This window comes from Eleginops maclovinus, chromosome 11 (genome assembly GCF_036324505.1).
Source record: "Eleginops maclovinus isolate JMC-PN-2008 ecotype Puerto Natales chromosome 11, JC_Emac_rtc_rv5, whole genome shotgun sequence".
Taxonomy (NCBI): Eukaryota; Metazoa; Chordata; class Actinopteri; order Perciformes; family Eleginopidae; genus Eleginops; species Eleginops maclovinus.
In genome coordinates, this window is record NC_086359.1 from 9,562,881 (window position 1) to 9,582,773 (window position 19,893).

The 19,893-nt window shown below is 40.0% G+C and overlaps 5 protein-coding genes across 8 annotated transcripts in view; 3 read left to right on the top strand and 2 right to left on the bottom strand.

The window, feature by feature from the left end:
- Window positions 1-4: 4 nt before the first annotated feature.
- haus3 (HAUS augmin-like complex, subunit 3) lies at window positions 5-4,635 on the bottom strand. Of its 2 annotated transcripts, none has more exons than XM_063895695.1 (6): window positions 4,444-4,635; window positions 2,554-3,613; window positions 2,218-2,427; window positions 1,560-1,792; window positions 1,022-1,256; window positions 5-580 (listed from the first exon to the last, which is right to left on the bottom strand). In XM_063895695.1, exons 2-6 carry the CDS (start codon window positions 3,574-3,576, stop codon window positions 353-355), a joined length of 1,929 nt encoding a protein of 642 aa, XP_063751765.1. In that variant the 5' UTR covers window positions 3,577-3,613; window positions 4,444-4,635; the 3' UTR covers window positions 5-352. The 2 variants fall into 2 exon arrangements, with proteins under 2 accessions (XP_063751765.1, XP_063751764.1); XM_063895694.1 differs by having other exon boundaries at window positions 971-1,256.
- On the top strand, window positions 4,599-10,225 carry LOC134872416 (prostaglandin reductase 1-like). 2 transcript variants are annotated; one of them, XM_063895697.1, is made up of 10 exons: window positions 4,657-4,719; window positions 5,033-5,072; window positions 5,280-5,404; window positions 5,575-5,620; window positions 5,737-5,796; window positions 6,405-6,572; window positions 7,078-7,351; window positions 7,464-7,569; window positions 8,377-8,495; window positions 8,629-10,225. In XM_063895697.1, the coding sequence occupies exons 3-10, from the start codon at window positions 5,299-5,301 to the stop codon at window positions 8,737-8,739; spliced, it is 990 nt and encodes a 329-aa protein (XP_063751767.1). In that variant the 5' UTR covers window positions 4,657-4,719; window positions 5,033-5,072; window positions 5,280-5,298; the 3' UTR covers window positions 8,740-10,225. The 2 variants fall into 2 exon arrangements, with proteins under 2 accessions (XP_063751766.1, XP_063751767.1); XM_063895696.1 differs by lacking the exon at window positions 5,033-5,072 and having other exon boundaries at window positions 4,599-4,719.
- A 1,039-nt stretch (window positions 10,226-11,264) lies between these two features.
- Window positions 11,265-15,135, top strand: LOC134871764 (thioredoxin-like). The gene is made up of 5 exons (XM_063894638.1): window positions 11,265-11,419; window positions 13,090-13,194; window positions 13,594-13,659; window positions 14,264-14,329; window positions 14,629-15,135. The coding sequence occupies exons 1-5, from the start codon at window positions 11,393-11,395 to the stop codon at window positions 14,692-14,694; spliced, it is 330 nt and encodes a 109-aa protein (XP_063750708.1). The 5' UTR covers window positions 11,265-11,392; the 3' UTR covers window positions 14,695-15,135.
- Window positions 15,136-16,231: 1,096 nt separating this feature from the next.
- On the top strand, window positions 16,232-18,474 carry LOC134871763 (thioredoxin-like). Its single transcript, XM_063894637.1, has 5 exons — window positions 16,232-16,474; window positions 17,273-17,377; window positions 17,818-17,883; window positions 18,046-18,111; window positions 18,256-18,474. Exons 1-5 carry the CDS (start codon window positions 16,448-16,450, stop codon window positions 18,319-18,321), a joined length of 330 nt encoding a protein of 109 aa, XP_063750707.1. The 5' UTR covers window positions 16,232-16,447; the 3' UTR covers window positions 18,322-18,474.
- A 44-nt stretch (window positions 18,475-18,518) lies between these two features.
- Window positions 18,519-19,893, bottom strand: part of svep1 (sushi, von Willebrand factor type A, EGF and pentraxin domain containing 1) — a 69,936-nt gene continuing 68,561 nt past the window's right edge. For both annotated transcript variants that reach the window (XM_063894636.1, XM_063894635.1), the window contains 4 exons: window positions 19,721-19,816; window positions 19,113-19,208; window positions 18,908-19,001; window positions 18,519-18,786 (listed from right to left, as the gene is read on the bottom strand). In XM_063894636.1, the coding sequence (XP_063750706.1) occupies window positions 18,756-18,786; window positions 18,908-19,001; window positions 19,113-19,208; window positions 19,721-19,816 (317 nt within the window). In that variant the 3' untranslated portion in view covers window positions 18,519-18,755. The remainder of the gene's footprint in view (window positions 18,787-18,907; window positions 19,002-19,112; window positions 19,209-19,720; window positions 19,817-19,893) is intronic.

Genomic DNA, 19,893 nt, shown 5'->3' on the forward strand with positions numbered 1-19,893 from the left:
TCTATAAAGATAACATACTTTATTTATGGCAAAAATAGCAGTTTTAGAACACAAGACGACAAGACATATGATTATTTTACATAAAAACAAGTTGAAAGAAACACATTCAAATGCATCCCATTATAAGCAGCATTGCTCATATTTATCTAAACATTTCCCAAGTTGGGTTTTGTCCCAAAAATAAAGACTCAAAGGACTGATCTTCGTTTCTTCCACAAACCAAGTGAAGGTGTATATTTTGCAGGTGAACAGAGTATCTTCAAGCGTTATAACACAGCTAGACTCGTTCAGCACAGGAACTGCACTAAGAGGTAGAGGTGGATATAACGCTCCTTATTCATTCTGCCCTGCTTTACTGTTGCCCTCTCTTCGTAGCCATTTTGTCCTCCAGTTCTTCCACTACTTTCTGCAGCAGTCGGGGATCCAAGTGGAAGTAGATGTACAACTCCCTCTCTCGCCTGAGGAGGGCATTGCGCTCCAGCTGAGAGCGCTTGGCTTTAGTCTCCCCAATGATTTCTTGCATTAAATGCTGCAAATTCTGCAGCTGAGACTCGGCTTCCACAAGCTTCACCGTCAGCTCCTGTAGGGACAAAGCAGAAGGATGAGATATAAAGACATAAATAGCAACAGGTTAGGTTAGCACCTATTTGAATCTATAAAACATAAGGAATTATTCAAATAAAGTAAATTATTGAGATATGTCTTTATGCTAAAACTCACAGATGACCAAAATATTGCATCAATATAAAGTATCATGCAACAGTCCACCGCCCGAGAGCCACTTATCACTCAGTGCTTTCATACCCAACGTGGTTTTATGTGAAGTGAAAAGGAATAAACATATTGTGCAACCAGCTTCCCTCACCAAAAGTGATGAGTAATTTAAAATTCTGCTGACTCAACTCAAGGATTTCTTTTTGAAATGTTCGCTTTACCAAGATGGCAGAAGATAAAAAGGAAAGACACCCACCTGTGCGTTGGGACAGAGAAGCTCCTGATCAGCTGTGGCCCTAGGACGTACCTGCGGCCCTAAGAGCAGCTGCTGGAGCTCTGTGTACATGGCCCTGTGGAGCGCCTCACAGTCGCCATAGAGACGAGCTGCCGTGTAGTACTGCTCACGCCCGGCGCCAGCTAGAGCGTCTCGGGTCACTTGGAGGTTGCCCGTGAGGTCACGAGCAGAGTGGTCCAATGCGTCATATGTCCGAAAAGGCTCAGATCGACCGTGCTCTGAATCATGGTCAAGGACCTGGAGCAACCTGAGGAGAGAAATTCACACAACACTGAATTATATTCCAAAGCGAATCATTTAAAGAAAAACAACAAAAGAATATCACAGGCACAATGCTGTTGGTGTGTGAATATTCCCATTCAAATAACATCCACTAAAGTACATTAGCAATAAAAAACACTTACATAAAGTTTTTCCTGCTTTTCTTTTGCCTTTTTAGTTAAGACAGGAGGGATTAAAAAAATACTACATAATTCTAAAAGACCTACAAATAAAATGCTGTTTACATCATCAGTTCTAAAACAGCACATAACAGCTGGATTCTTCTTACCTGCTGAAGGCTGCATCCTTGCAGCTGATGATGGGGTTGGGCCGGGGATTAATAGCCAGGTCAGGGTGGGCAAGGGACTCAGTTCTGAGGGTTGCCGCTTCACCTTCCCTTACAAATCTGCTGTTTATTTCTCCGAGCTGCTTAAGACACGTCCTCCACCTCCTCAACTCCATCTCCTGACCCAGGAGCACCAGGTCAAAGGAGGCCTTCTGGCGGAGCAGATAGTCTCGTACCTAGGAGGGCAAATGTACATGTAGTTTTCCTAGGGATGTTATTTCTTGTTTAAACATTGACTTAGTATGACAGGTAGATGTTACGGTGGTTTCAGGTCTTGATTATAAAAATTAATATCCCTGATTATTGACAGGGATCACATTTTACTCTGTGTTTTATAATGTGTTCAGTTGCAGGTCTTCAGTTAATTTAATTCTGTGTGTATAGTTTTTGTATGCAAAAGCTGCTATATAAATAAAGTGATTATTTTTAGATTATCATTCTTTGATCAGTAAAAAAGTCACTCTTAAAGGGTTACTCAAGCACCTTGTTTTTCATTCAAATTATTTACAACAAGACCATTTTATTCTCAGTGGCAGGAGCAAAGCTGATTGGTCACTATCCCTGCCCCCTGAGAAATACATGTGATTACAGAAAAACTGACCTGATCCTGTCTGGATGTGTAGTAGTCCTGCCGGGCTAGTTGCAGAGCCAGGTCTCCCCTCACTACCGGAACATTAAGCAGCCTCGCTGACTCTCTGAGGGCAGCAGGTACTGGTCCTTGGAGCAGAGCCTCCAACTCTGCCTCTACCGCCTGCAGCTCCTTCCTGGACACTACCTCGCGGACATGCAGGGAGGAGGAACTGGAAATACTCTGGCAGAGTGAGGACATGGATATAAAAGAGAACTTGAGACAGAAAGCAGGTACAGCAAATACCAAACACTGTGAGAACTGTGAAAGTGTTTGCAGAAGGAAATAAAACACAAAATAACAGCTAACCTTGGTATGAGAGGACTTCTCAGAAAGCCAGTCCAGCCCAGCCTCGACGCTCTTCTCTTCTGCCGTGGCCTGCATCAGTTGGTGCTGGGCCACAACATGAGCCCACTGAAGTCTGGCCATCTCTGTCCTCCTGCGCTCCACCACTCGCTCCTCCATCTCCTTCCCCTTGTGCTCATTCTCTTTGTCTTCTCCATCTTCACAAGAACTGAGGTCAAGAACCTGGAAGCGCTCAGAGCAAGAAGTCTCAACAATGTCAGAGATGCCCTGAAAGAATTGCTTCCGAGTAAAGGCAGCTAGTGTTTTAGTGTTGAGCTCCTCCTGGTGTAGGTAGGGATCTAGGGGCAGTTGGGAGAGGAGGACAGTGGGGCTCTTGGAAGTGTTTGATGAGGCCTTTAATTCCCCTTTATCTTTTTGCGTTGCCTCTGGCTGAACTGGAAGATATGACGCAAGCTTTGTAACCTCATCGGTTAGGTTTTGTAGTAGGGCATTCGTGTCGGCATTCTCAGCTCCAATGGCAGCACTGGCCTCCTTTAGTTTACAGGCAGCACGCTCCAGCTCTGCAGAAAGACGTAGGTCAACATCTGCACGGGAGGTGCAAACGAGCTGCAGCCGGTTGTACCGCCGTTGCTTCAGCTCTTTCTCTTTACGCAGTGCCTGGAGCTCTGCCTCCAAATCCTCTGTAGCCAGATCCCCCTCACATGCAAACACGGACGATGATGATGAAGAAGATGGGCCTAAGATGTTTGCACTACTCCCATCCGAAGGTCCAATGGTTTTAAGGACTTCGCCCAAGGCTGCATCATCCAAAAATGGCTTGCCAGACTTCTGCAGCTCCTGGATAGCATGTGCCTCCTCTGTGGTGAGAACATTGCTCTGGTTGAGGGTCCGACAGACAAAGCGCAAGAAGTGAAGGTTCTCCGGGGCGCAGTCAAACAGCCAGTCGAAGTCAGAAGCCTTCAGTGATGACGCAGCAGGATAACCTAGACGGCCCACAGCCTCCACAAACTGGCTACCATTTAACATGTTGGATTACAGATCTATGGCGCCCCTTTTTATTGTACTAGTCAGTCAAACAGCAGCAAGATGTGGATTGTGGAGGATTAGGAAGACCAATAGGAAGAGAGTTAAAGAAAAGCATGTTCATGATCGTACTGTGTATTTAAACCCTTGAATCATTTCCAAACATGCAGCATTCTGACCAAGTGAAACATTGAGAGTACAGATAAATAGTGGCATTTTAAATCAATAATATCACCCGAAATAGTAGTGTAAAACCTCACAATTCAACAACACCACAAAATATTGTCCAATTCTTAAATAAAACTGAAATTACAATTTTCATTGAAAAAAAGATTCAAGATAGATGTATTGCTGAAGAAGTCTGGATTAATATTAGTTTAAATATTTCTACTACCACAGTCCAACAGTGACAGTCCCTTGTTAACAACGAACGTTATATTTTAAAAACGTTTTATCGCAAATCTTCAGCACAAGAAACGTTTCAGTACCATTACCACTGACTCTAAATATGTGTCCAAAAATAAGCTGCAGTCGACCGTAAAGGAAAGCTTCATACGTTTCTAACAACATTAAACAGTTGTAAGTCTCTTCTTAAAAAAAAATGTGTGTATTTGTTAAAACAGAGATGTTTTAAAGCTGAAAATAGGAAATATTCGCCTCTCATCTGGTGAGAGAATCATAGGCACATCCGTCACAACAGTTAGCTTAGCATAAGTAGCTAAACAGTGTCAGCACTTTAGCCAGTAAATGCCTAGAAAGTAGGTATAGCTAACATGCTAACTACCATGTTAATTGGCACATTGGTTGAGCGCAGTATATTAATAAAGTAATCTTTACAATAAAAGTCTAATTTGTCTAACAACAACTTACAATTTTATTCAGAAATCCCTCTTAGTTAGCATCCCGTTGAATCCTCGCGCCACACATCCAAACTGACTGCACGTACACACGCAAGGACAACGTAACGTTCTGCGTCACACGTTAGAGGTTGTGTCAAACATCCAACCAATCAGCCTAAAGGATGAAGCACATCTCCCGCCTCCTCTCCTCTAACGCTTTCACAAAACCGCCGCTGCTTGCCTTGTTCCTTTCCTCTGTGTGAGTTCACTTCTTCTTCTGCGATTACTTCGTTGAGAGTTACTTTTGGTGAGTGAAATAAAATAACGTTGATAGGACTGTGTAATAACCATAGACGGTATATTTATATATGTATCTATCTAAATCCTCAAACTATCTTGATTACATGCTAATATGGGTACTTCAGTAAGTAAATATAGAGCAGACTGCAAGCTCACTGCTGGAAGTTAATTTCTCACTTATGAGCTTGTAATGTTATATTATTTATACATTATTTTCTGGGTGTTAGTGTTATCTTACTGCCTGCTCATTTGTTTGATCACATACTTACTTTACTTATGCCTTCTTCCAACCGTATTAAAAACAGAATCATTGTTTTCAGGGAGGATGTAATTCCAAGAAAATGTCAGGTCAAGAATGTGGTTGAGTAAAAGGAGAGCATGATTGGATATGCTTCTTCCTGGTTTTTTTAAATAATGGTTCATAAATCTGTCTTCATAAATAACACACAACATGTACACACCCAGGATAACATGACTTTGCAATTTGTGCTGCCGTAATAACAATAAAACAAGATTTGATCGGTTCTGAATAACTGTGACTGTCTGCATCTGTTCTATCCCTCACAGCTGACCCAAACAAAGAATCATGGTCCAAGCTAAGACTTGGATCCTGATCAAGCACTTTGACGGCTTCCCGAAGGACAGCGACTTTGAGCTCAAGGTGGAGGAGCTCCCTGCGCCAAAAGATGGAGGTAAGTTATTGTTTCTTAACCCAAACAAATTCAAACTCTGTTTCCGTTTCATGTCAAACATTAAAACAGTTCAAATGAGTCAGTATGAACTTGGTGGAGTCACATACAGAATTGGAAAACATCTGTTCATTATTACACTTGTTTTTCATCAATGTCTCTTTTTGCTTCAGAGGTGCTTTTGGAAGCAGTGTTTCTCAGTGTGGACCCATACATGAGGTGAGTGGATAATAAGAGAGAAAGAAATAACTTTGTAAGCAGCACTCTCTTTAACAAATCATCCATTAATCCATAAATGCAACTATACCGAATCTAATAATGTGATGTTTTTCCAGGCCGTTCAGTAGGGTTCGCATGAATGAAGGCGATGTGATGATTGGAACTCAAGTGGCCAAGTAAAGAACACATACACACACACACACACACACACACACACACACACACACACACACACACACACACACACACACACACACACACACACACACACACACACACATACACAAAGAGGAATGTCTTTAATCTATCTAGATGTACTGTGCATGCCCCGATGTTAATCGAAACAGAACCTACACCTGCTAATAATTACTGAAGCCTTTGATTTACGGAGACTAAAAAGCGAAAGCGGATAAATAAATGTTCATGGCTAAGCCTTATACACACAATCTGTTACCGTGGAAATGTTTTTGTGCTGATAAACATGCAGAATAAACTACTCGGTGACCGAACTTTCCAAACAACATCAAAATGATCTGTTTTACACGCATGTGGTACGCATTTTCGTAACCAAAGTGTGTAAAAAAACATCTGACAGATGGTTTGATGTCATGACATTGTGTAGGATACCACGACACAGTATACGTATTTGTCATTTTTAAAGTATTTGATCTTGTGTCATCCATATGGCTTTAGGCAACTTTGTTAGTGTTCAAACTTCAAAAAAGCCCAGTGACACACTCTTAATTGACACAAGCTTTCTTTCTTTCTTCTTCTTTTTCTGTAGAGTGGTTCAAAGTAATAACTCAGCATTTCCTGTGGGAAGCCATGTTGTTGGTCGTTGTGGCTGGAGAAGCCACACAGTCTGTGACGGGACGAACCTCATTCCCATCATGCCAGAGTGGCCGCAAGACGTCTCCTTGTCTCTGGCTCTGGGTGCCATCGGCATGCCAGGGTAAGAAATTGATAGATTTCACATCTCGCAGGCATTTATGACAGTTTTATGGACATCTGGACGGCTGTCGGAGTATAAAAAACTGGTTCACACAAAACACAATGCCTACTTTTAAAAGTGATTTAGTAGCTGAAAGGGAAAGGTTGTTTTGGACTTCTCTTATCTGTGAACAAAGACCTGACCATCCCTGAGTAAATGTTACATTAGACTGCTTATCTGGGAAAGTATTGCCATTTCTCTGGTAATGTTTAAGATAGAGTGAGAGACTCTCAGTTTAGCAGAACAGCTGCATGTTGTCTGTCTTCAATAAAGTAAATGTGTCAGGCTCCAGATGTTTTGTCCTGCTGGTGAGATGAAGTCATCTTATAAGCACTGATGACCTTGGCGTGGAAACTAAGAGTTTACACTGCGAAGGTCAAACAGGCTTTTCTGTGACGCTGAAGCGTAAACATTTCGTCACTGTTTTCAGATTTGTGTTAGTTTTACTCTTCCTTGTCATTTCAAGATTGACGGCTCTGTACGGGATAGAGGAAGTTCTGGGACTCCAGAAGGGCGAAACCCTGCTGGTGAATGCTGCAGCGGGGGCCGTGGGCTCCGTGGTGGGCCAGATTGCTAAAATCAAGGGCTGTAAGGTGGTGGGTTCAGCAGGGTCTGATGCCAAGGTGGCTTTCCTCAAAGAACTGGGCTTTGACGAGGCCTTCAACTACAAGACTGTTGGCTCCATGGAGGAGGCACTGAAGAAAGCTTCACCAGACGGATATGACTGCTTCTTCGAAAACGTAAGCAGTCGTGGTGTGCTTCATATTTATGCCCTGCTGTCTCTGTTTGTCACATTTTACAGCTCACTTTAGCAATGTTGCTTAAGTGTTTAAATGGTAGTCTTTGCTTTAGGTTGGAGGACCTTCCTCAAGTGTTGCCTTGCAGCAGATGAAGAACTTTGGAAGAATTGCTGTGTGTGGAGCTATTTCCACGTACAATGACTCCACCCCCCAAACAGGTTGGTACTTCCCTGCTCATTTCTCCTTTAATTTTCTTAAGGAAGAGAAAGGCAGTTCAAACTGTGCTTGAACAAAAACTGCACATACATGAATCAGGGTTTGTACTTTGTATCAGGTTCTGGAAGTCCTTACATTTTAACATGGTGTTCTCGAAGTCTGTGAAATGGCTTGACGTTTTAATAGAAGAGACCTTTAAGACATTAAGAAACATGTCAGTTTGTTGTGTTTTCCTTTCATTTGTCATCCCTTCTGTAGAACACTGTAACATATTAGTTTAGGTGTTTGTTTTTTTTAGCACCGTAACACCTGAAAAGCTTGATTTAAAAAGTGCATATTTTCACTTTGGAAAGTCTTGGAACCTTATCAGATGAATTAGTTTACCCTTTAGTTTATTAGTTTATATAGGGGCTTGGACCGGGAATCGTAGGGTCTCCGGTTCAAGTCCCCGAACAGACTTGAAATATGGAAAGTGGACTGCTACTTGGAGAGGTCCCAGTTCACCTCCTGGGCCCTGCTGTGGTGCCCTTAAGCAAGGCACCGGACACCTCCAATCCCCCCTCCCCATTGCTCCCCAGGCGCTGCACAATAGCTGCCGACTGCTCCTAGTACTAGGATGGGTTAAATGCAGAGGACCAATTTCACTGTGTGTGCTCTGCTGTGTGCATGTATGTGACTAATAAAGAGGGTTTCATCCTCCGATTCTATCACTAGGGGGCGATATTGCGCTACTGAAATTTGAGAGATGTGTAAAGAGAGTCTTGATCAAATTGTTTTTTTTTCTTTAATCATTTTTGTCTCTCTCTTAGGTCCATTCCCCCACCTGACCATGATCGTTAAGCAGCTAAAGATGGAGGGCTTCATGCAGAACAGGTGGGAGCACAAGCAACCCGAGTCCCTCAAGAGGCTGATCGGATGGTTGAAAGAGGTTAGTGTCTGAAAACAAGTTATGATATTAGATCTAATTCAGAATTGTTCATGTGTGTCTTTGTTATTAGGGTTGCCTGTGTATCTGCTTCAGTGTCATTTATGTAATCTATTTATTTATTCTGCATCCACAGGGCAAACTGCAGTCTCGGGAGCACATCACAAAGGGCTTTGAAAAGATGCCAGCTGCTTTCATGGGCATACTGCGGGGAGAAAACGTCGGCAAGGCTATCGTCGCAGTCTGATGTGGAGCAAAGAAGAAGAATTATTATATTTACTGAAACATGACTAAAGGATTCATACATGAAGGATTTATCGAGCCTACTAAAAAATGTGATAAATAGCATGTGAGTTAAGACTGAAAACATACGTCCTTTAAAGTTCCAACACTAGGTATTTTCATTAATATTAAGAAACATTATGTTGGTTATACATGTTGTGCTGATTCTGATTTAAAGAATAAAGACAAAATAAAACAAAAGGAAAAGTTACTTTAAAGATTCCGGATACTGCCATGGAACCTACAGAGTTCATTAGAATGTAACAGTGGAAACACAGACACACTAAAGATAAAAGATGACATTGTTTTTCAACAGGATAAGAGATGTAGTACCTGCGCCAAGTCCACCAAGAGTATTTCTTTGAACACTGAGAGACAATCACATAGGTTTTAGCCTATGTGGCAGGAAACAAAGAGATAGCAGAAAGACAGACAGATATGGGACAAAGGTTTTCCATTAAATAAATAGCAGGGTTTAAAACAATTGATTAGTTCATTTATTTTAAGATTCTACGACTGCATTGAGCATGTCTTTCTTATATGCCCCTACACAGTAACACACTAGCCGTGATTAATAATAACACATTTTCAAAGTTTTGACAATTAGCTCTGTTTTTGAGTGTACTCGGACAAGACTTGTAGATCTGCTGCTGCGTTAGTACGTTATTGTAGTGCTTTTATACCAATCTATGTTGTATTTAGTGAGAGCTTGTGTAAAGGTAATACAAATTAGATGAGGGTGTTTTGGGCTTTATTTTGCAGACTAGTACCTATCCAGTGTAATTCTAGTCCAAATGTATGCATGTCCTGCACTTGAAGACTGAGAAGAATAGAATAAAAGCAGTTGAAGACGTGATCTCCTTTCAATCCTAAAATGAGTGCATTGTACATAATAGAGCAGACTTTGTTAGCCCTCAGCTGCCAAGTGCAGCTTTTTATTTGATCAGGAAATACGTCGTATTTTTAGACCCTAATTAGAATTTCATAAGCTTGTGATGGTAATGAGAGCCACAGCTCCATGGTAACATGCATGGGCTGCTGTTGGTCCGGTAGAAAAGCACAACGTTTCCTCAACTCGGTGTAATATTTGGAGTTGTATACCTACAGGATTATGGGTTTTTGCCTTAGAATGCACCAGGACCCTATGGGCCAATTCCAAAATTGCACTTAGCAAAAATGTGCTTTATGCCGAGTTGAATTCTCCAGCTACTACACATTCTATTGTGATGCTTAAAAATGTAATTTCCAACAAAAGTAAAATATTAACAAGGACTGACTTTTTCAACACCACTTCGAAATTTGGAAAGTGAACCACTTGATGTCTCTCAGACAATCATGTATAACAGCACATGATTTGGATTTAACAAAGTTACTGATCTTTATTGTTTAAGGATTTTTTTTGTTTCGTGAACATTCACCACATTAAAAGCTTTGTATGCCATGTCTCTTTACTGGTTAGACTCAATGCATCTTTTTTCCCTTACTCATCAGTCTGGTCCAGACATTAATGCTATTGTTTATACTTCTACAATGAAGTGGTGAACATGTACTTTTAAGAAGATATCCTAAAAAAAAAAGCACTTTTCCAAAACATTTTATTGTAATGTTGCCTATAGGCCTATATGTACTAAACGTATTTTCTAACAAAATTAGAAAATATATTTAATAACAGTGTTGTTCACCACATGTTGGGAAAGGGCAGAAGAAAAATAATCTATAGAGATTACGGAAATTCACGTACAGACACTGAAATTGCGCTGCTCTGACTTCAGTCGTTTACGGTAAAAGAATTTGTCAAGTCATTGTGACTTGAATTACTGTAACACCACTTTTTCTGCAATTAATAAAACCATTATAATACACAGGAGATACATGTTACGTATAATCAATACTGTATTATTACTAATTAATACAATAGTAAACGGGTACTGTGGTTTACAGCGTACTCTGTAGCCTATGTTTTGTCTAAAGTCAGCTTTATCTCTAAATTGACTGTTCATCCAAAGGATTACAAAACACCCTTTAAGAGTTTTACATTGACCTGGAGACAAAATGTTACATTCTTCTATTCAATCAATGATTCAATCACAAACAAGCTGATACTGTTAACACCCAACAGCCAGAGCCAACAGCGCATGACATTTGGGCATAAAGAAACCACAATGGAAAACGTTACGTCGCTGGCAACTTCAAAATAAGAGTCTTTCTTATAAACAGTTCTGCAAAACCAATACAAATTTAAAACATTGAGTATTTTTTTATTTCATGCTACTTCATTATTATACTCCACTACAATTTGGAAGCCAATATATAATTTGTTACTACATTTGTTTGACAAAATGTGTTATTTAGAGATTCAGATTATGAATTAAAACTAAATATGAATACAAAATGACTGTAGTTTGTATACATTTACTTACTTTATTCTTCACTACATTTGTTGACAAAATGAATGACCCGATGTGACAATGATGACTACTTTTATTTTTATAGTACTTCCGCCGTGTTGTGGACTTTAGTCGTGCAGCTTGACGCAGTGACATAAAACCGCGGCGTGTCTTCTGGAGTAAGGGATTCCCAAACCGTTGCTTGATCATCTCGAACGCGCTACAGCTATCATGGGGGTTATCATAATTGAGAATCTGGTAAGTTCGTTTTGCTCTGCAGCTTTTAATATCGACATTTGAATATTTAAGTCACATTGTATAATAAATACATAGTGGATTCATTTGAGCTCATTCCTCGGTACTGTGCCTTTTTCTCTTCTCCCGTTGCACATTCTCCACATTCGTTTTTTTTAATAGGTTATTTTTAAAGAACGATTCGTTGGTTAAAAAAAACTCGCCTTAATAATGCTTTAATGGAGTTGGATGTACGGTAATGGCAACAACGTAACCGGATGAATCAGCGTGAATAACGTAAACCGCCACCATGTGTGCTTCTGTTACTCTGCACCATGGATGTATAAAGAGAACGCTGGGGACTTTTACCAATAAGTACGCCGGGACAATGAAGCAACATTTCGTAGTGGCCAATGAGCGGTACTACATTTTCTCCTGCCTGTGCATGACGTCATTGGGCCCGGAATACCTTTTCCCATTGATTTAATTTGCCGTCTGTAATTCTGAGGATAGTTTTTTTTTTTACTTAAACAACCACCGATTAAGGACACTTTTACAGCCCTTTTTTCAACCATTATGATGTAAAAGTTTTGAAAGGCGCGAAAAGCCTCATTTCAGAGTTATTTTCCCTCTCCATAACTGGGTCGAGAGCTTGAGATCCGGAGGTGGAATTTAAGTGAAACTCAACTGCGCATGCTCTATGGGCCCACATACGGGTACTTTTCGCTCTTTTTGGCTTCATGCGTCACTTAACAACCCTCATGGGAATGGACGGTTTGTCCAGTCTCGTTATACATATTTTCAGAAACAAGCGGTTATGCCCGTAGCAAGTATCTGACTGAGTGGTTGTTTAAGAGACGTTGGATGTGATCATTTTAAGTGTTTTATTTGGGGGTGGAGATGCTAAAACTGTAACAACTTGTAGCTACCGTATATACTGTTTCACGTTGTATGGCGGGGCGTCCACACAGCAGGCCGTTCATGGAGTGGGTTGGGATGGGTGGGTTATGCTAATGTCCTTTACACATACTTTATTTCCGGGGTCGCACAGGTGACAAAAACTCGTTGAGCAACCTGCCAGTTTTCATAGTGTTAGCCTTTATAAAAAACTAAAGGTTTTTATAAAGCTCTGATATCGTAGTTAAAGTAATTGTTCGGTTCCTTTTAAAGGGAAGAGTCTTACTATATTAACTGTGTGGCGGGAATATTGTGATTATTTTAACTGATATTGTAATTGGGGATATAAAAGAAGGCTATCAGAATGGTGTTTTTGCCAAAAATATAACGATAATAAAAATAAAGTATTATTAAGAAACGATTTAGCATTAAGAAGAAGAAAATAGAGATATTTATACCACGTATAAATATACAAAATAACATAAAAATACTTAGGGCAATGAATATGTGACTATGTATGAAAATATACAGTTTATTATATTTTAATATTTGTCTATACTTTTTTTGCCTGTAGGAAACGCATATGTGTTATGCTATCACACACAGGAAGTGGCAGCTTTCTAATGGAATGTTGAGTTTTGCAGTAACAGCATATAACGCTGACCATGAGACTAATAGCCAGCAGAAAGTGAAAGTGCACATCAATAGTGCACAAAGTAGTTTCCAAACTGCACCAAGGCATGAATCCATTACGGTTTGATCAAACCAAGTTTCAAATCTGTGTTTCTTTTCCGTAGGAGCATTTCAATGCTGAACTGAAGAAGGCTGGAGACAAGCTGGTGGTGGTGGACTTCACAGCCACCTGGTGTGGGCCCTGCAAAATGATTGGCCCAGAATTCCATGTAAGTAGATCATTTTGACACCCAAGTCCTGTACAAGCCATAGTTTTAATTATTTTAGAGGGCTTACACAAGGAGAACCAAAGTAATAAACTCTATGACGTTTTTTTTCCATATGCTGTATTGGTCACTTGCCTAAGTCCGTAGACAAATGATTATGAGGTTTATATTTAGATACAGCCCTTGCCCGAGGGACGCATGTCGCTCTAGGACAGCATCTCTTGTTGCTCTGGGCAACATTTTTTCAAGCTGTTTCCAACCTTAAGTAGGGATATGCCTGCTTCACTAGGCAGCATATGGGTGGCTGAACTAAAGATAACCATGATTTAAAAGAAATGAATCATTTATTCTCTCACAATCACATTGAATTGTTTATTAATGCTCATTGTTTGACACTTTCAGAATCAGTCAACTCTTGCTGAGAATGCGAACGTGGTTTTCCTGCAGGTGGACGTGGATGATGCTGATGTAAGCTTCTTTATTTTCAATTGAGATTTCAGTCTAAAGCACCATTAAGTTTATTACAGCTGCCGCTAGTACAGTGATCCACAACAAAGCAGCACGAGCGATCAAACAGGGCAGCTAGTAAACACCGTTCCTGGTTCATCAGGGTATTATAGAAGTTGAACAATATCCAGTATGTTAACCACATCTGTAACAGGAATTATAAAGAAAGGTCTGGTCTTGTGGGTGAGAGAAGGATTATCCAAATTGTTCTTTGACTGGTTGTGTTTGGGGGGGGGTTACCATGTCATTAATACTCCAAGCAATGTGGGCTATTCTTGAAATCCTATTCACCGGGCCATGTGGAACCACAGCTGGCTCATGTGACTGATGTTTTTCTGTCTCGACCAAAATGAAATGATAATTGTTGATAATTGCTTTTTAAGATGGTCAGTAACAATCACTCAGCCTTCTACACTAACAGCATCCCTAAAGATGCAGAACCGTTTTGGCAGTATGATCGTTGTGGCTTAATTTTTATTGGCGCAAAACCAAACAATTACCATAACAAGTGTTTATGTTCCCTTAGCTCAATCCATCTAACTGTCCTGGTTTTTGTTATTTTCAGGAAGTGAGTTCGTTTTGCAAGATCGGCTGCATGCCCACATTCCAATATTACAAGAATGGAACAAAGGTAAGCGTTAGAAACTACAGCAAGTATTGACATATTATCACTTTTGTCAAATCAAAATAAGTGTTAGTGTAAACATTCTTTATTGGTATAAATGCTCTTTCTTCATTAGATAGTCGCTAACTTTGTATGTGCTAGTCAGTTAATCTGAGCGTTGATCCGGAAAAGGCAGGTTTTAAATGGCCGGTACAAGAGATTTCAGCCTTTTTCTCCATGTAATGAAACATTTGATGAAGTAATGAAGGTATCATTGTGTTTTGAATCAAACAGTCTTTAATCCTCATGTCTGTACCATCTTTCAGGTGGACGAGTTCTCTGGTGCCAACAAAGATTCAATGCTCCAGAAACTGAAAGCTTTGAGGACATAGACCTCCACCGAGCAATCCACACACACATCTTCATTGTATAAAAACCACAGAAACCAATAATTGCCCTCTGTACATGTTAGAGAAATTCCAGTTTCACGTAATGTAAGACATCCATTACGTCTTCTATTCCTCACGGTATAGGACATAATAATTTATTCCACTCATCATGCCTTGTTGACTGTAGTACTGTTGATTAAGTGTACGTAATATCTGAAGTCTATTTGAAACATGATGACAACTTTTAATTCTATTTTATATGAGATTGGCTTGGCTCCTGACTAACTCTGGAACTTTCTTTATATGTTGTGTTAAAGGTGGATTTAATAAATAAATAAATGATAAGTTAAAGGATTTTTTAAACTAGTTTTCTGATTCATATTTAAATGCATCAAACACTATTTTTTCCTTTTAATAATAAAGAATTGGATTCATGTTAAGGTATTTTATGCTCTGAGCATACGTTTATTGATTTATTAATAGATTTGGCTCCCTGAGCTAGCCACATTTTGTTGGTTTACTATCTGTTCTCAAATACATAACAGACATTTCCAAATTCTGGAATGACCCACATGTCAGCTAAACATAACTGATTGCCTAAGACTGTCCAAATCCAACAGTTTTACAGTAGCATAGTGGCTAAACTAGCGTCAATATAGCAAACATTAGCAGGTGTAGCATAGCGTCTGTAAAAGAGCCTCAACGAGCAATGCAAAATGCTGTGAATGGCTCCATTTAAAAAAAAAAAAATTAAAAAAAAGCAACGTTCATATTTCGCCTTTTGATTAATATGGTGTTGAACGTTCAAAACAAGAAAAAAAAGACTTATTCTGTAAGTGTCTGCCATTTTTCGTGGGCCAGCAGAGGTCAATGTTACCTCAGTCAACAGCGTTTAAAAACTGTTTGGCTAAGATGGGAAAAAACTTATTTTACAAAAATGTTGACTTTTTCCAACCCAGTTGAAATGTAATCACACCCAATACCGCTTGAAAAAAACATTGACTCATCAGAGCGTCACCCTTGGCATTTTCATCCCACAAAAATATAAATTGGACAGCAGGCAGTCATTTCAGAGGGCATATTTTTCTAAGTAGGTTAATGAAAAATACACCCACGAACAAAGGTGGGAGAAGTACTCAGATCTTGTACCTGAGTAAAAGTCGATATACAAGAGTGTAGGAGTACTCTGTTGCAGTAAAAGTCCTGCATTCAAAATGTTACTCAAGTAAGAGTACAAAAGTATTAGCATCAAAATATACTTAAAGTACCAAAAGTAAAAGTACTCATTATTCAGATCGGTCCATTTCAGAATAATATATCTGATATGTTTTATAATTATTGATCATTAAACTGTTCTCAAAGCTGGTAAAGGTGCAGCTAGTGTTAATGACTGTGTATACTGCAGGGTAGCTGCTGAATTGACTCCAGGTTTAACTGAACTCTGATTGAAGTGTTGATTATATTTCACAACATTAATCCAAATCTGTAAAGTAACTAAAGATATTGAATGGATGTAGTGGAGTAAAAGCACTCTATTTACCTTAAAGTACAAAGTCTCTCCAAAGTGTACTTGAGTGCAGTACCTGAGGACGTTTACTTTGTAACTTTACACCTCTGTCCATGACGCAGTCGCGCAGAGCTACGTTGATGCAGAAGTGGGCGTGGTTTGAAGAACCTCAAACGCGTCAAGTTATTGGAGTTCCCAGACTTTAGTCTTCGGCTCATCAGATCAAAGCACACTCACTCTACAGCCATCATGGGGATTCAAAACATCAGCACTTTGGTACGTTTTGTATTGTTTTTCAGCTTTTATTGTTAAGTTTTGTTAAACAGCTGCTGATTCCTGATTGAGCAACATTCCCACTAAGTTCTTAATTCTTCAACTTCCGCATGTTTCCAGCTTCAAAAAACATTCTAATATTCAGCTATTTTAGGACATATTATATTTTACAAAACGTTTAAAAATATTCAGCTTTTCTAAAACATGCAACTCTTTTACCCTTTTGCCGTTTTAGATTGTATAGTGGGTGTCTATGGGACTGGTTCTTCAGGGCTAGTGTGCGTGACGTCACTTAAAGTGTAGAGAGTCTTTAGAATCGTCTGAAAAATATTCCCAAACTTCCCTCATTACCATAATATGCACACATTTCACAATTATTTGAGCGCGCCATCATGGTGAAATTTGTCAGATCTTTTAGAAAAGAAGTGATCATTTTGAAATAATAGTCTGAAATTCAAAAAAGTCGAAATTTGGAAAAAGATCAGAAGTTTGAAAAGAAAATCAAAAGGAAAAAAAATTGGGAGACAAAAAGTGTTCATTTTTAAAAGAATATGATTGGGGCCACATGAAGAAGGAGTCAGCACCATTTGAAAATAGTGGGACTTTTTTAAAAGTCTAAAATTAGAAAAAAAAGGCAGATTTCTTTTAGGAAAAAGTGATCATTTTTAGAAGAAATAATCAAATGTGTAAAAGTCAACATTTTCAGCAATACAGTTATTGAATGTTGAGTTTGCAGTTGCCATTGACAACTCAATTTGAGTTGTTAGTCCTATATTTCAAATATGTTTTCATTTTCTGTAGGAGGAGTTCACTAAGGCCCTGAAGGAGGCTGGAGACAAGCTGGTGGTGGTGGACTTCACAGCCAGCTGGTGTGGCCCCTGCAAAAATATTAGCCCATTATTTAAGGTAAGATGGTGGTTTTGGCACTTGCATCTTGTACAAGCCATAGTCTGATTATTTTAGAAAGATAGACAGTGAATTGAACTGAATGGAGAGAACAGTAATCCTTTCTAAAGTCTAGTAAAGTCAGAAATGTTACGTGGCTATGTCTGTGGATTAAGTATTAAGACACAGTGGTTGCAGCTTTAGTGGAAAGCGTTTTTTTAGTATGTTATTTTAATTTTAAGGAAGCCCCTCCCTGAATTATGCATGCCCCCCCCAGGGCAGCTCGGGCAACATTCTTTAAGTAGGGAAGAGTCTGCCAAACAGGATATTTTGATGGCTGCACATAGCGTTATAGAACCAAGATGTGAAGGAACAGTGTGCATCAATTCCTTCTTCTCTGCTGATCACATTGCAGCAGCTTTTCTGTCTCCATTAATGCTCATTGGGCGACTCTCTTTCAGGAGCAGGCGGATCTTCCTGTGAACGCTAACGTGGTTTTCTTGGTGGTGGATGTGGATAAAGCTGCGGTAAGTGCAATCATTTCAGACATGTTTAAGCCTGAAGAACCAGTAGGTGATACCTCACCTGTCGGGTGCTTCACACATATGGCTTGCCTGTTATTTTCAACCAGGGCGTAGCAGTGAGTTGTCGATCCATCCTTCTGACACTTTGAATTTTGCTTTTTTCAGGATGTTGCTGAAAAATGCGGCATCACTGCCATGCCCACATTCTTTTATTACAAGAATGGAACAAAGGTAAGCAAGAGAAGATACAGCAAATATTGAGGTTAACGTTTGTCTTTTAAAGTTTTAATGTTAGCATAAGCAAACGGTTTCCATCCTAGTGATCTATATTTGAATTCAAGCTGTCTCTGATCATTCTGTCTGTGCTGCATTAAGGTGGATGACCTCACTGGTGCCGACCCATTACAACTGGTTAGCAAACTGAGCGCTTTGAGGACGTAGATCTCCAGCGAGCAGTCCACACACACACTTCCTCATTGTATAAAAAACACAGTAGCCATGGCAACATGACAAACATGATTGGCTTTGCTACTGTGTTTCTTTGTAAGTGGTGTTCAAGGTGGATTTAATAAATAAAGAAATGAGTTACAGGAACTTTGCACTTTTCTGATTATCATGACTTGAACAAGAAGCACATGTGATGGTATTTTAAGCTTTAATAAAAATGTGAGAATAGTTTACACATACATTGGACAATCACATCAATAGTTTTTACACATCGTACAAGTATATAGCAGCATATGTTTAATACTGTTGAGTCTCTATATGAAAAAATACAGCTTTATTTTACAAAATGGTTCTTGCTTCGCCTTTGCAGAGAGATGAGAATGAATGTGACTCGGTTTACTTTACAAGGACTCCCTTCATTGGACGATTCACATGTGATAGTATCCTGATTTCCTTTTCCTGCAAAGAGAAGCAGAGCGGTTTTTATTTGCTTTAAACATTTAGAACTGTTGTTAATTGGCCTGAAGGCACTCCGGTTAGTTTTCACACACAACGTTAAACTTTCTGATTGGTTAATCACCTGGAGCAGTCGTGCCCGCTCCACCCTGGACTGCAGTGACATCTGTTGGGCCTGATGCACCTGCCGCCATTCAGACAAGGCGATGAACACACAGCTGTGGACACACACACTCATAAGTCACAGCACAACAAGTAGCACTTATGCTCCCAGTATGTGGGCAGGTTCACTCACATCCGCCTAAACATGTGAAACATGGCTGACTCACCACTGTGACAGCGTGTGCCCGTCCACCCAGAGGGACACTCGCACTGGTAGGGGGCCACGCAGCGGCCACCATTCAGGCACGGCAGGATGCAGATAGCTGTCATTAGAGAGGGGAGGATGTCATTTAAGGACTCCTCTCTGTGGACGAGCAGTTTACACTTTCATTTCAATGTACAAACATATTCCCTCTCCTGTCAGTAGTTTCAAACCTTTTGTCTGGGCCGACAGAAACCTTTCAATTTACTGGAAATATTATAAGCCAAACATTCTCACTTTGTAAAGCTGGAATGATCTGGATTTAACTCTAGTTGTGTTAATCATATTGCCATATCAGTCAAAAGTAATAGCAACTCATTGTATATCTTGGGATCATTCACAGCAGGATTCCTCTGTATTTGCCTGATTGTGTGTTTTGATTTGAGCTCATTCCCACACCTTTACCACGTGTTGAGTGAGCAAGCAAGAGGCTAATCACTGTCCTACAGCGTTGTTGTTAAAACCTCCCCTCAGCCCGTGATCTCTGGTCTGTCGAAACCTGCTTAGCAAGACGGTTGGATTCCGTGTTAGTCTGAGTCGAGACAAACAGTTGAATGGTGAGTAAACACTTACGCTCCTCACAGAGGCGGCCCATCCAGCCCTCGGGGCAGGAGCAGGTGTTTGGCCGCTGACACACACCTCCGTTCTGGCAGTGCAACCAACACACCGCTGGAACACACACACAGTGTATGTCTTTACACAATAAAGAGGCATTTGTTTACTTCACGTACAGTAGACAACCTCCT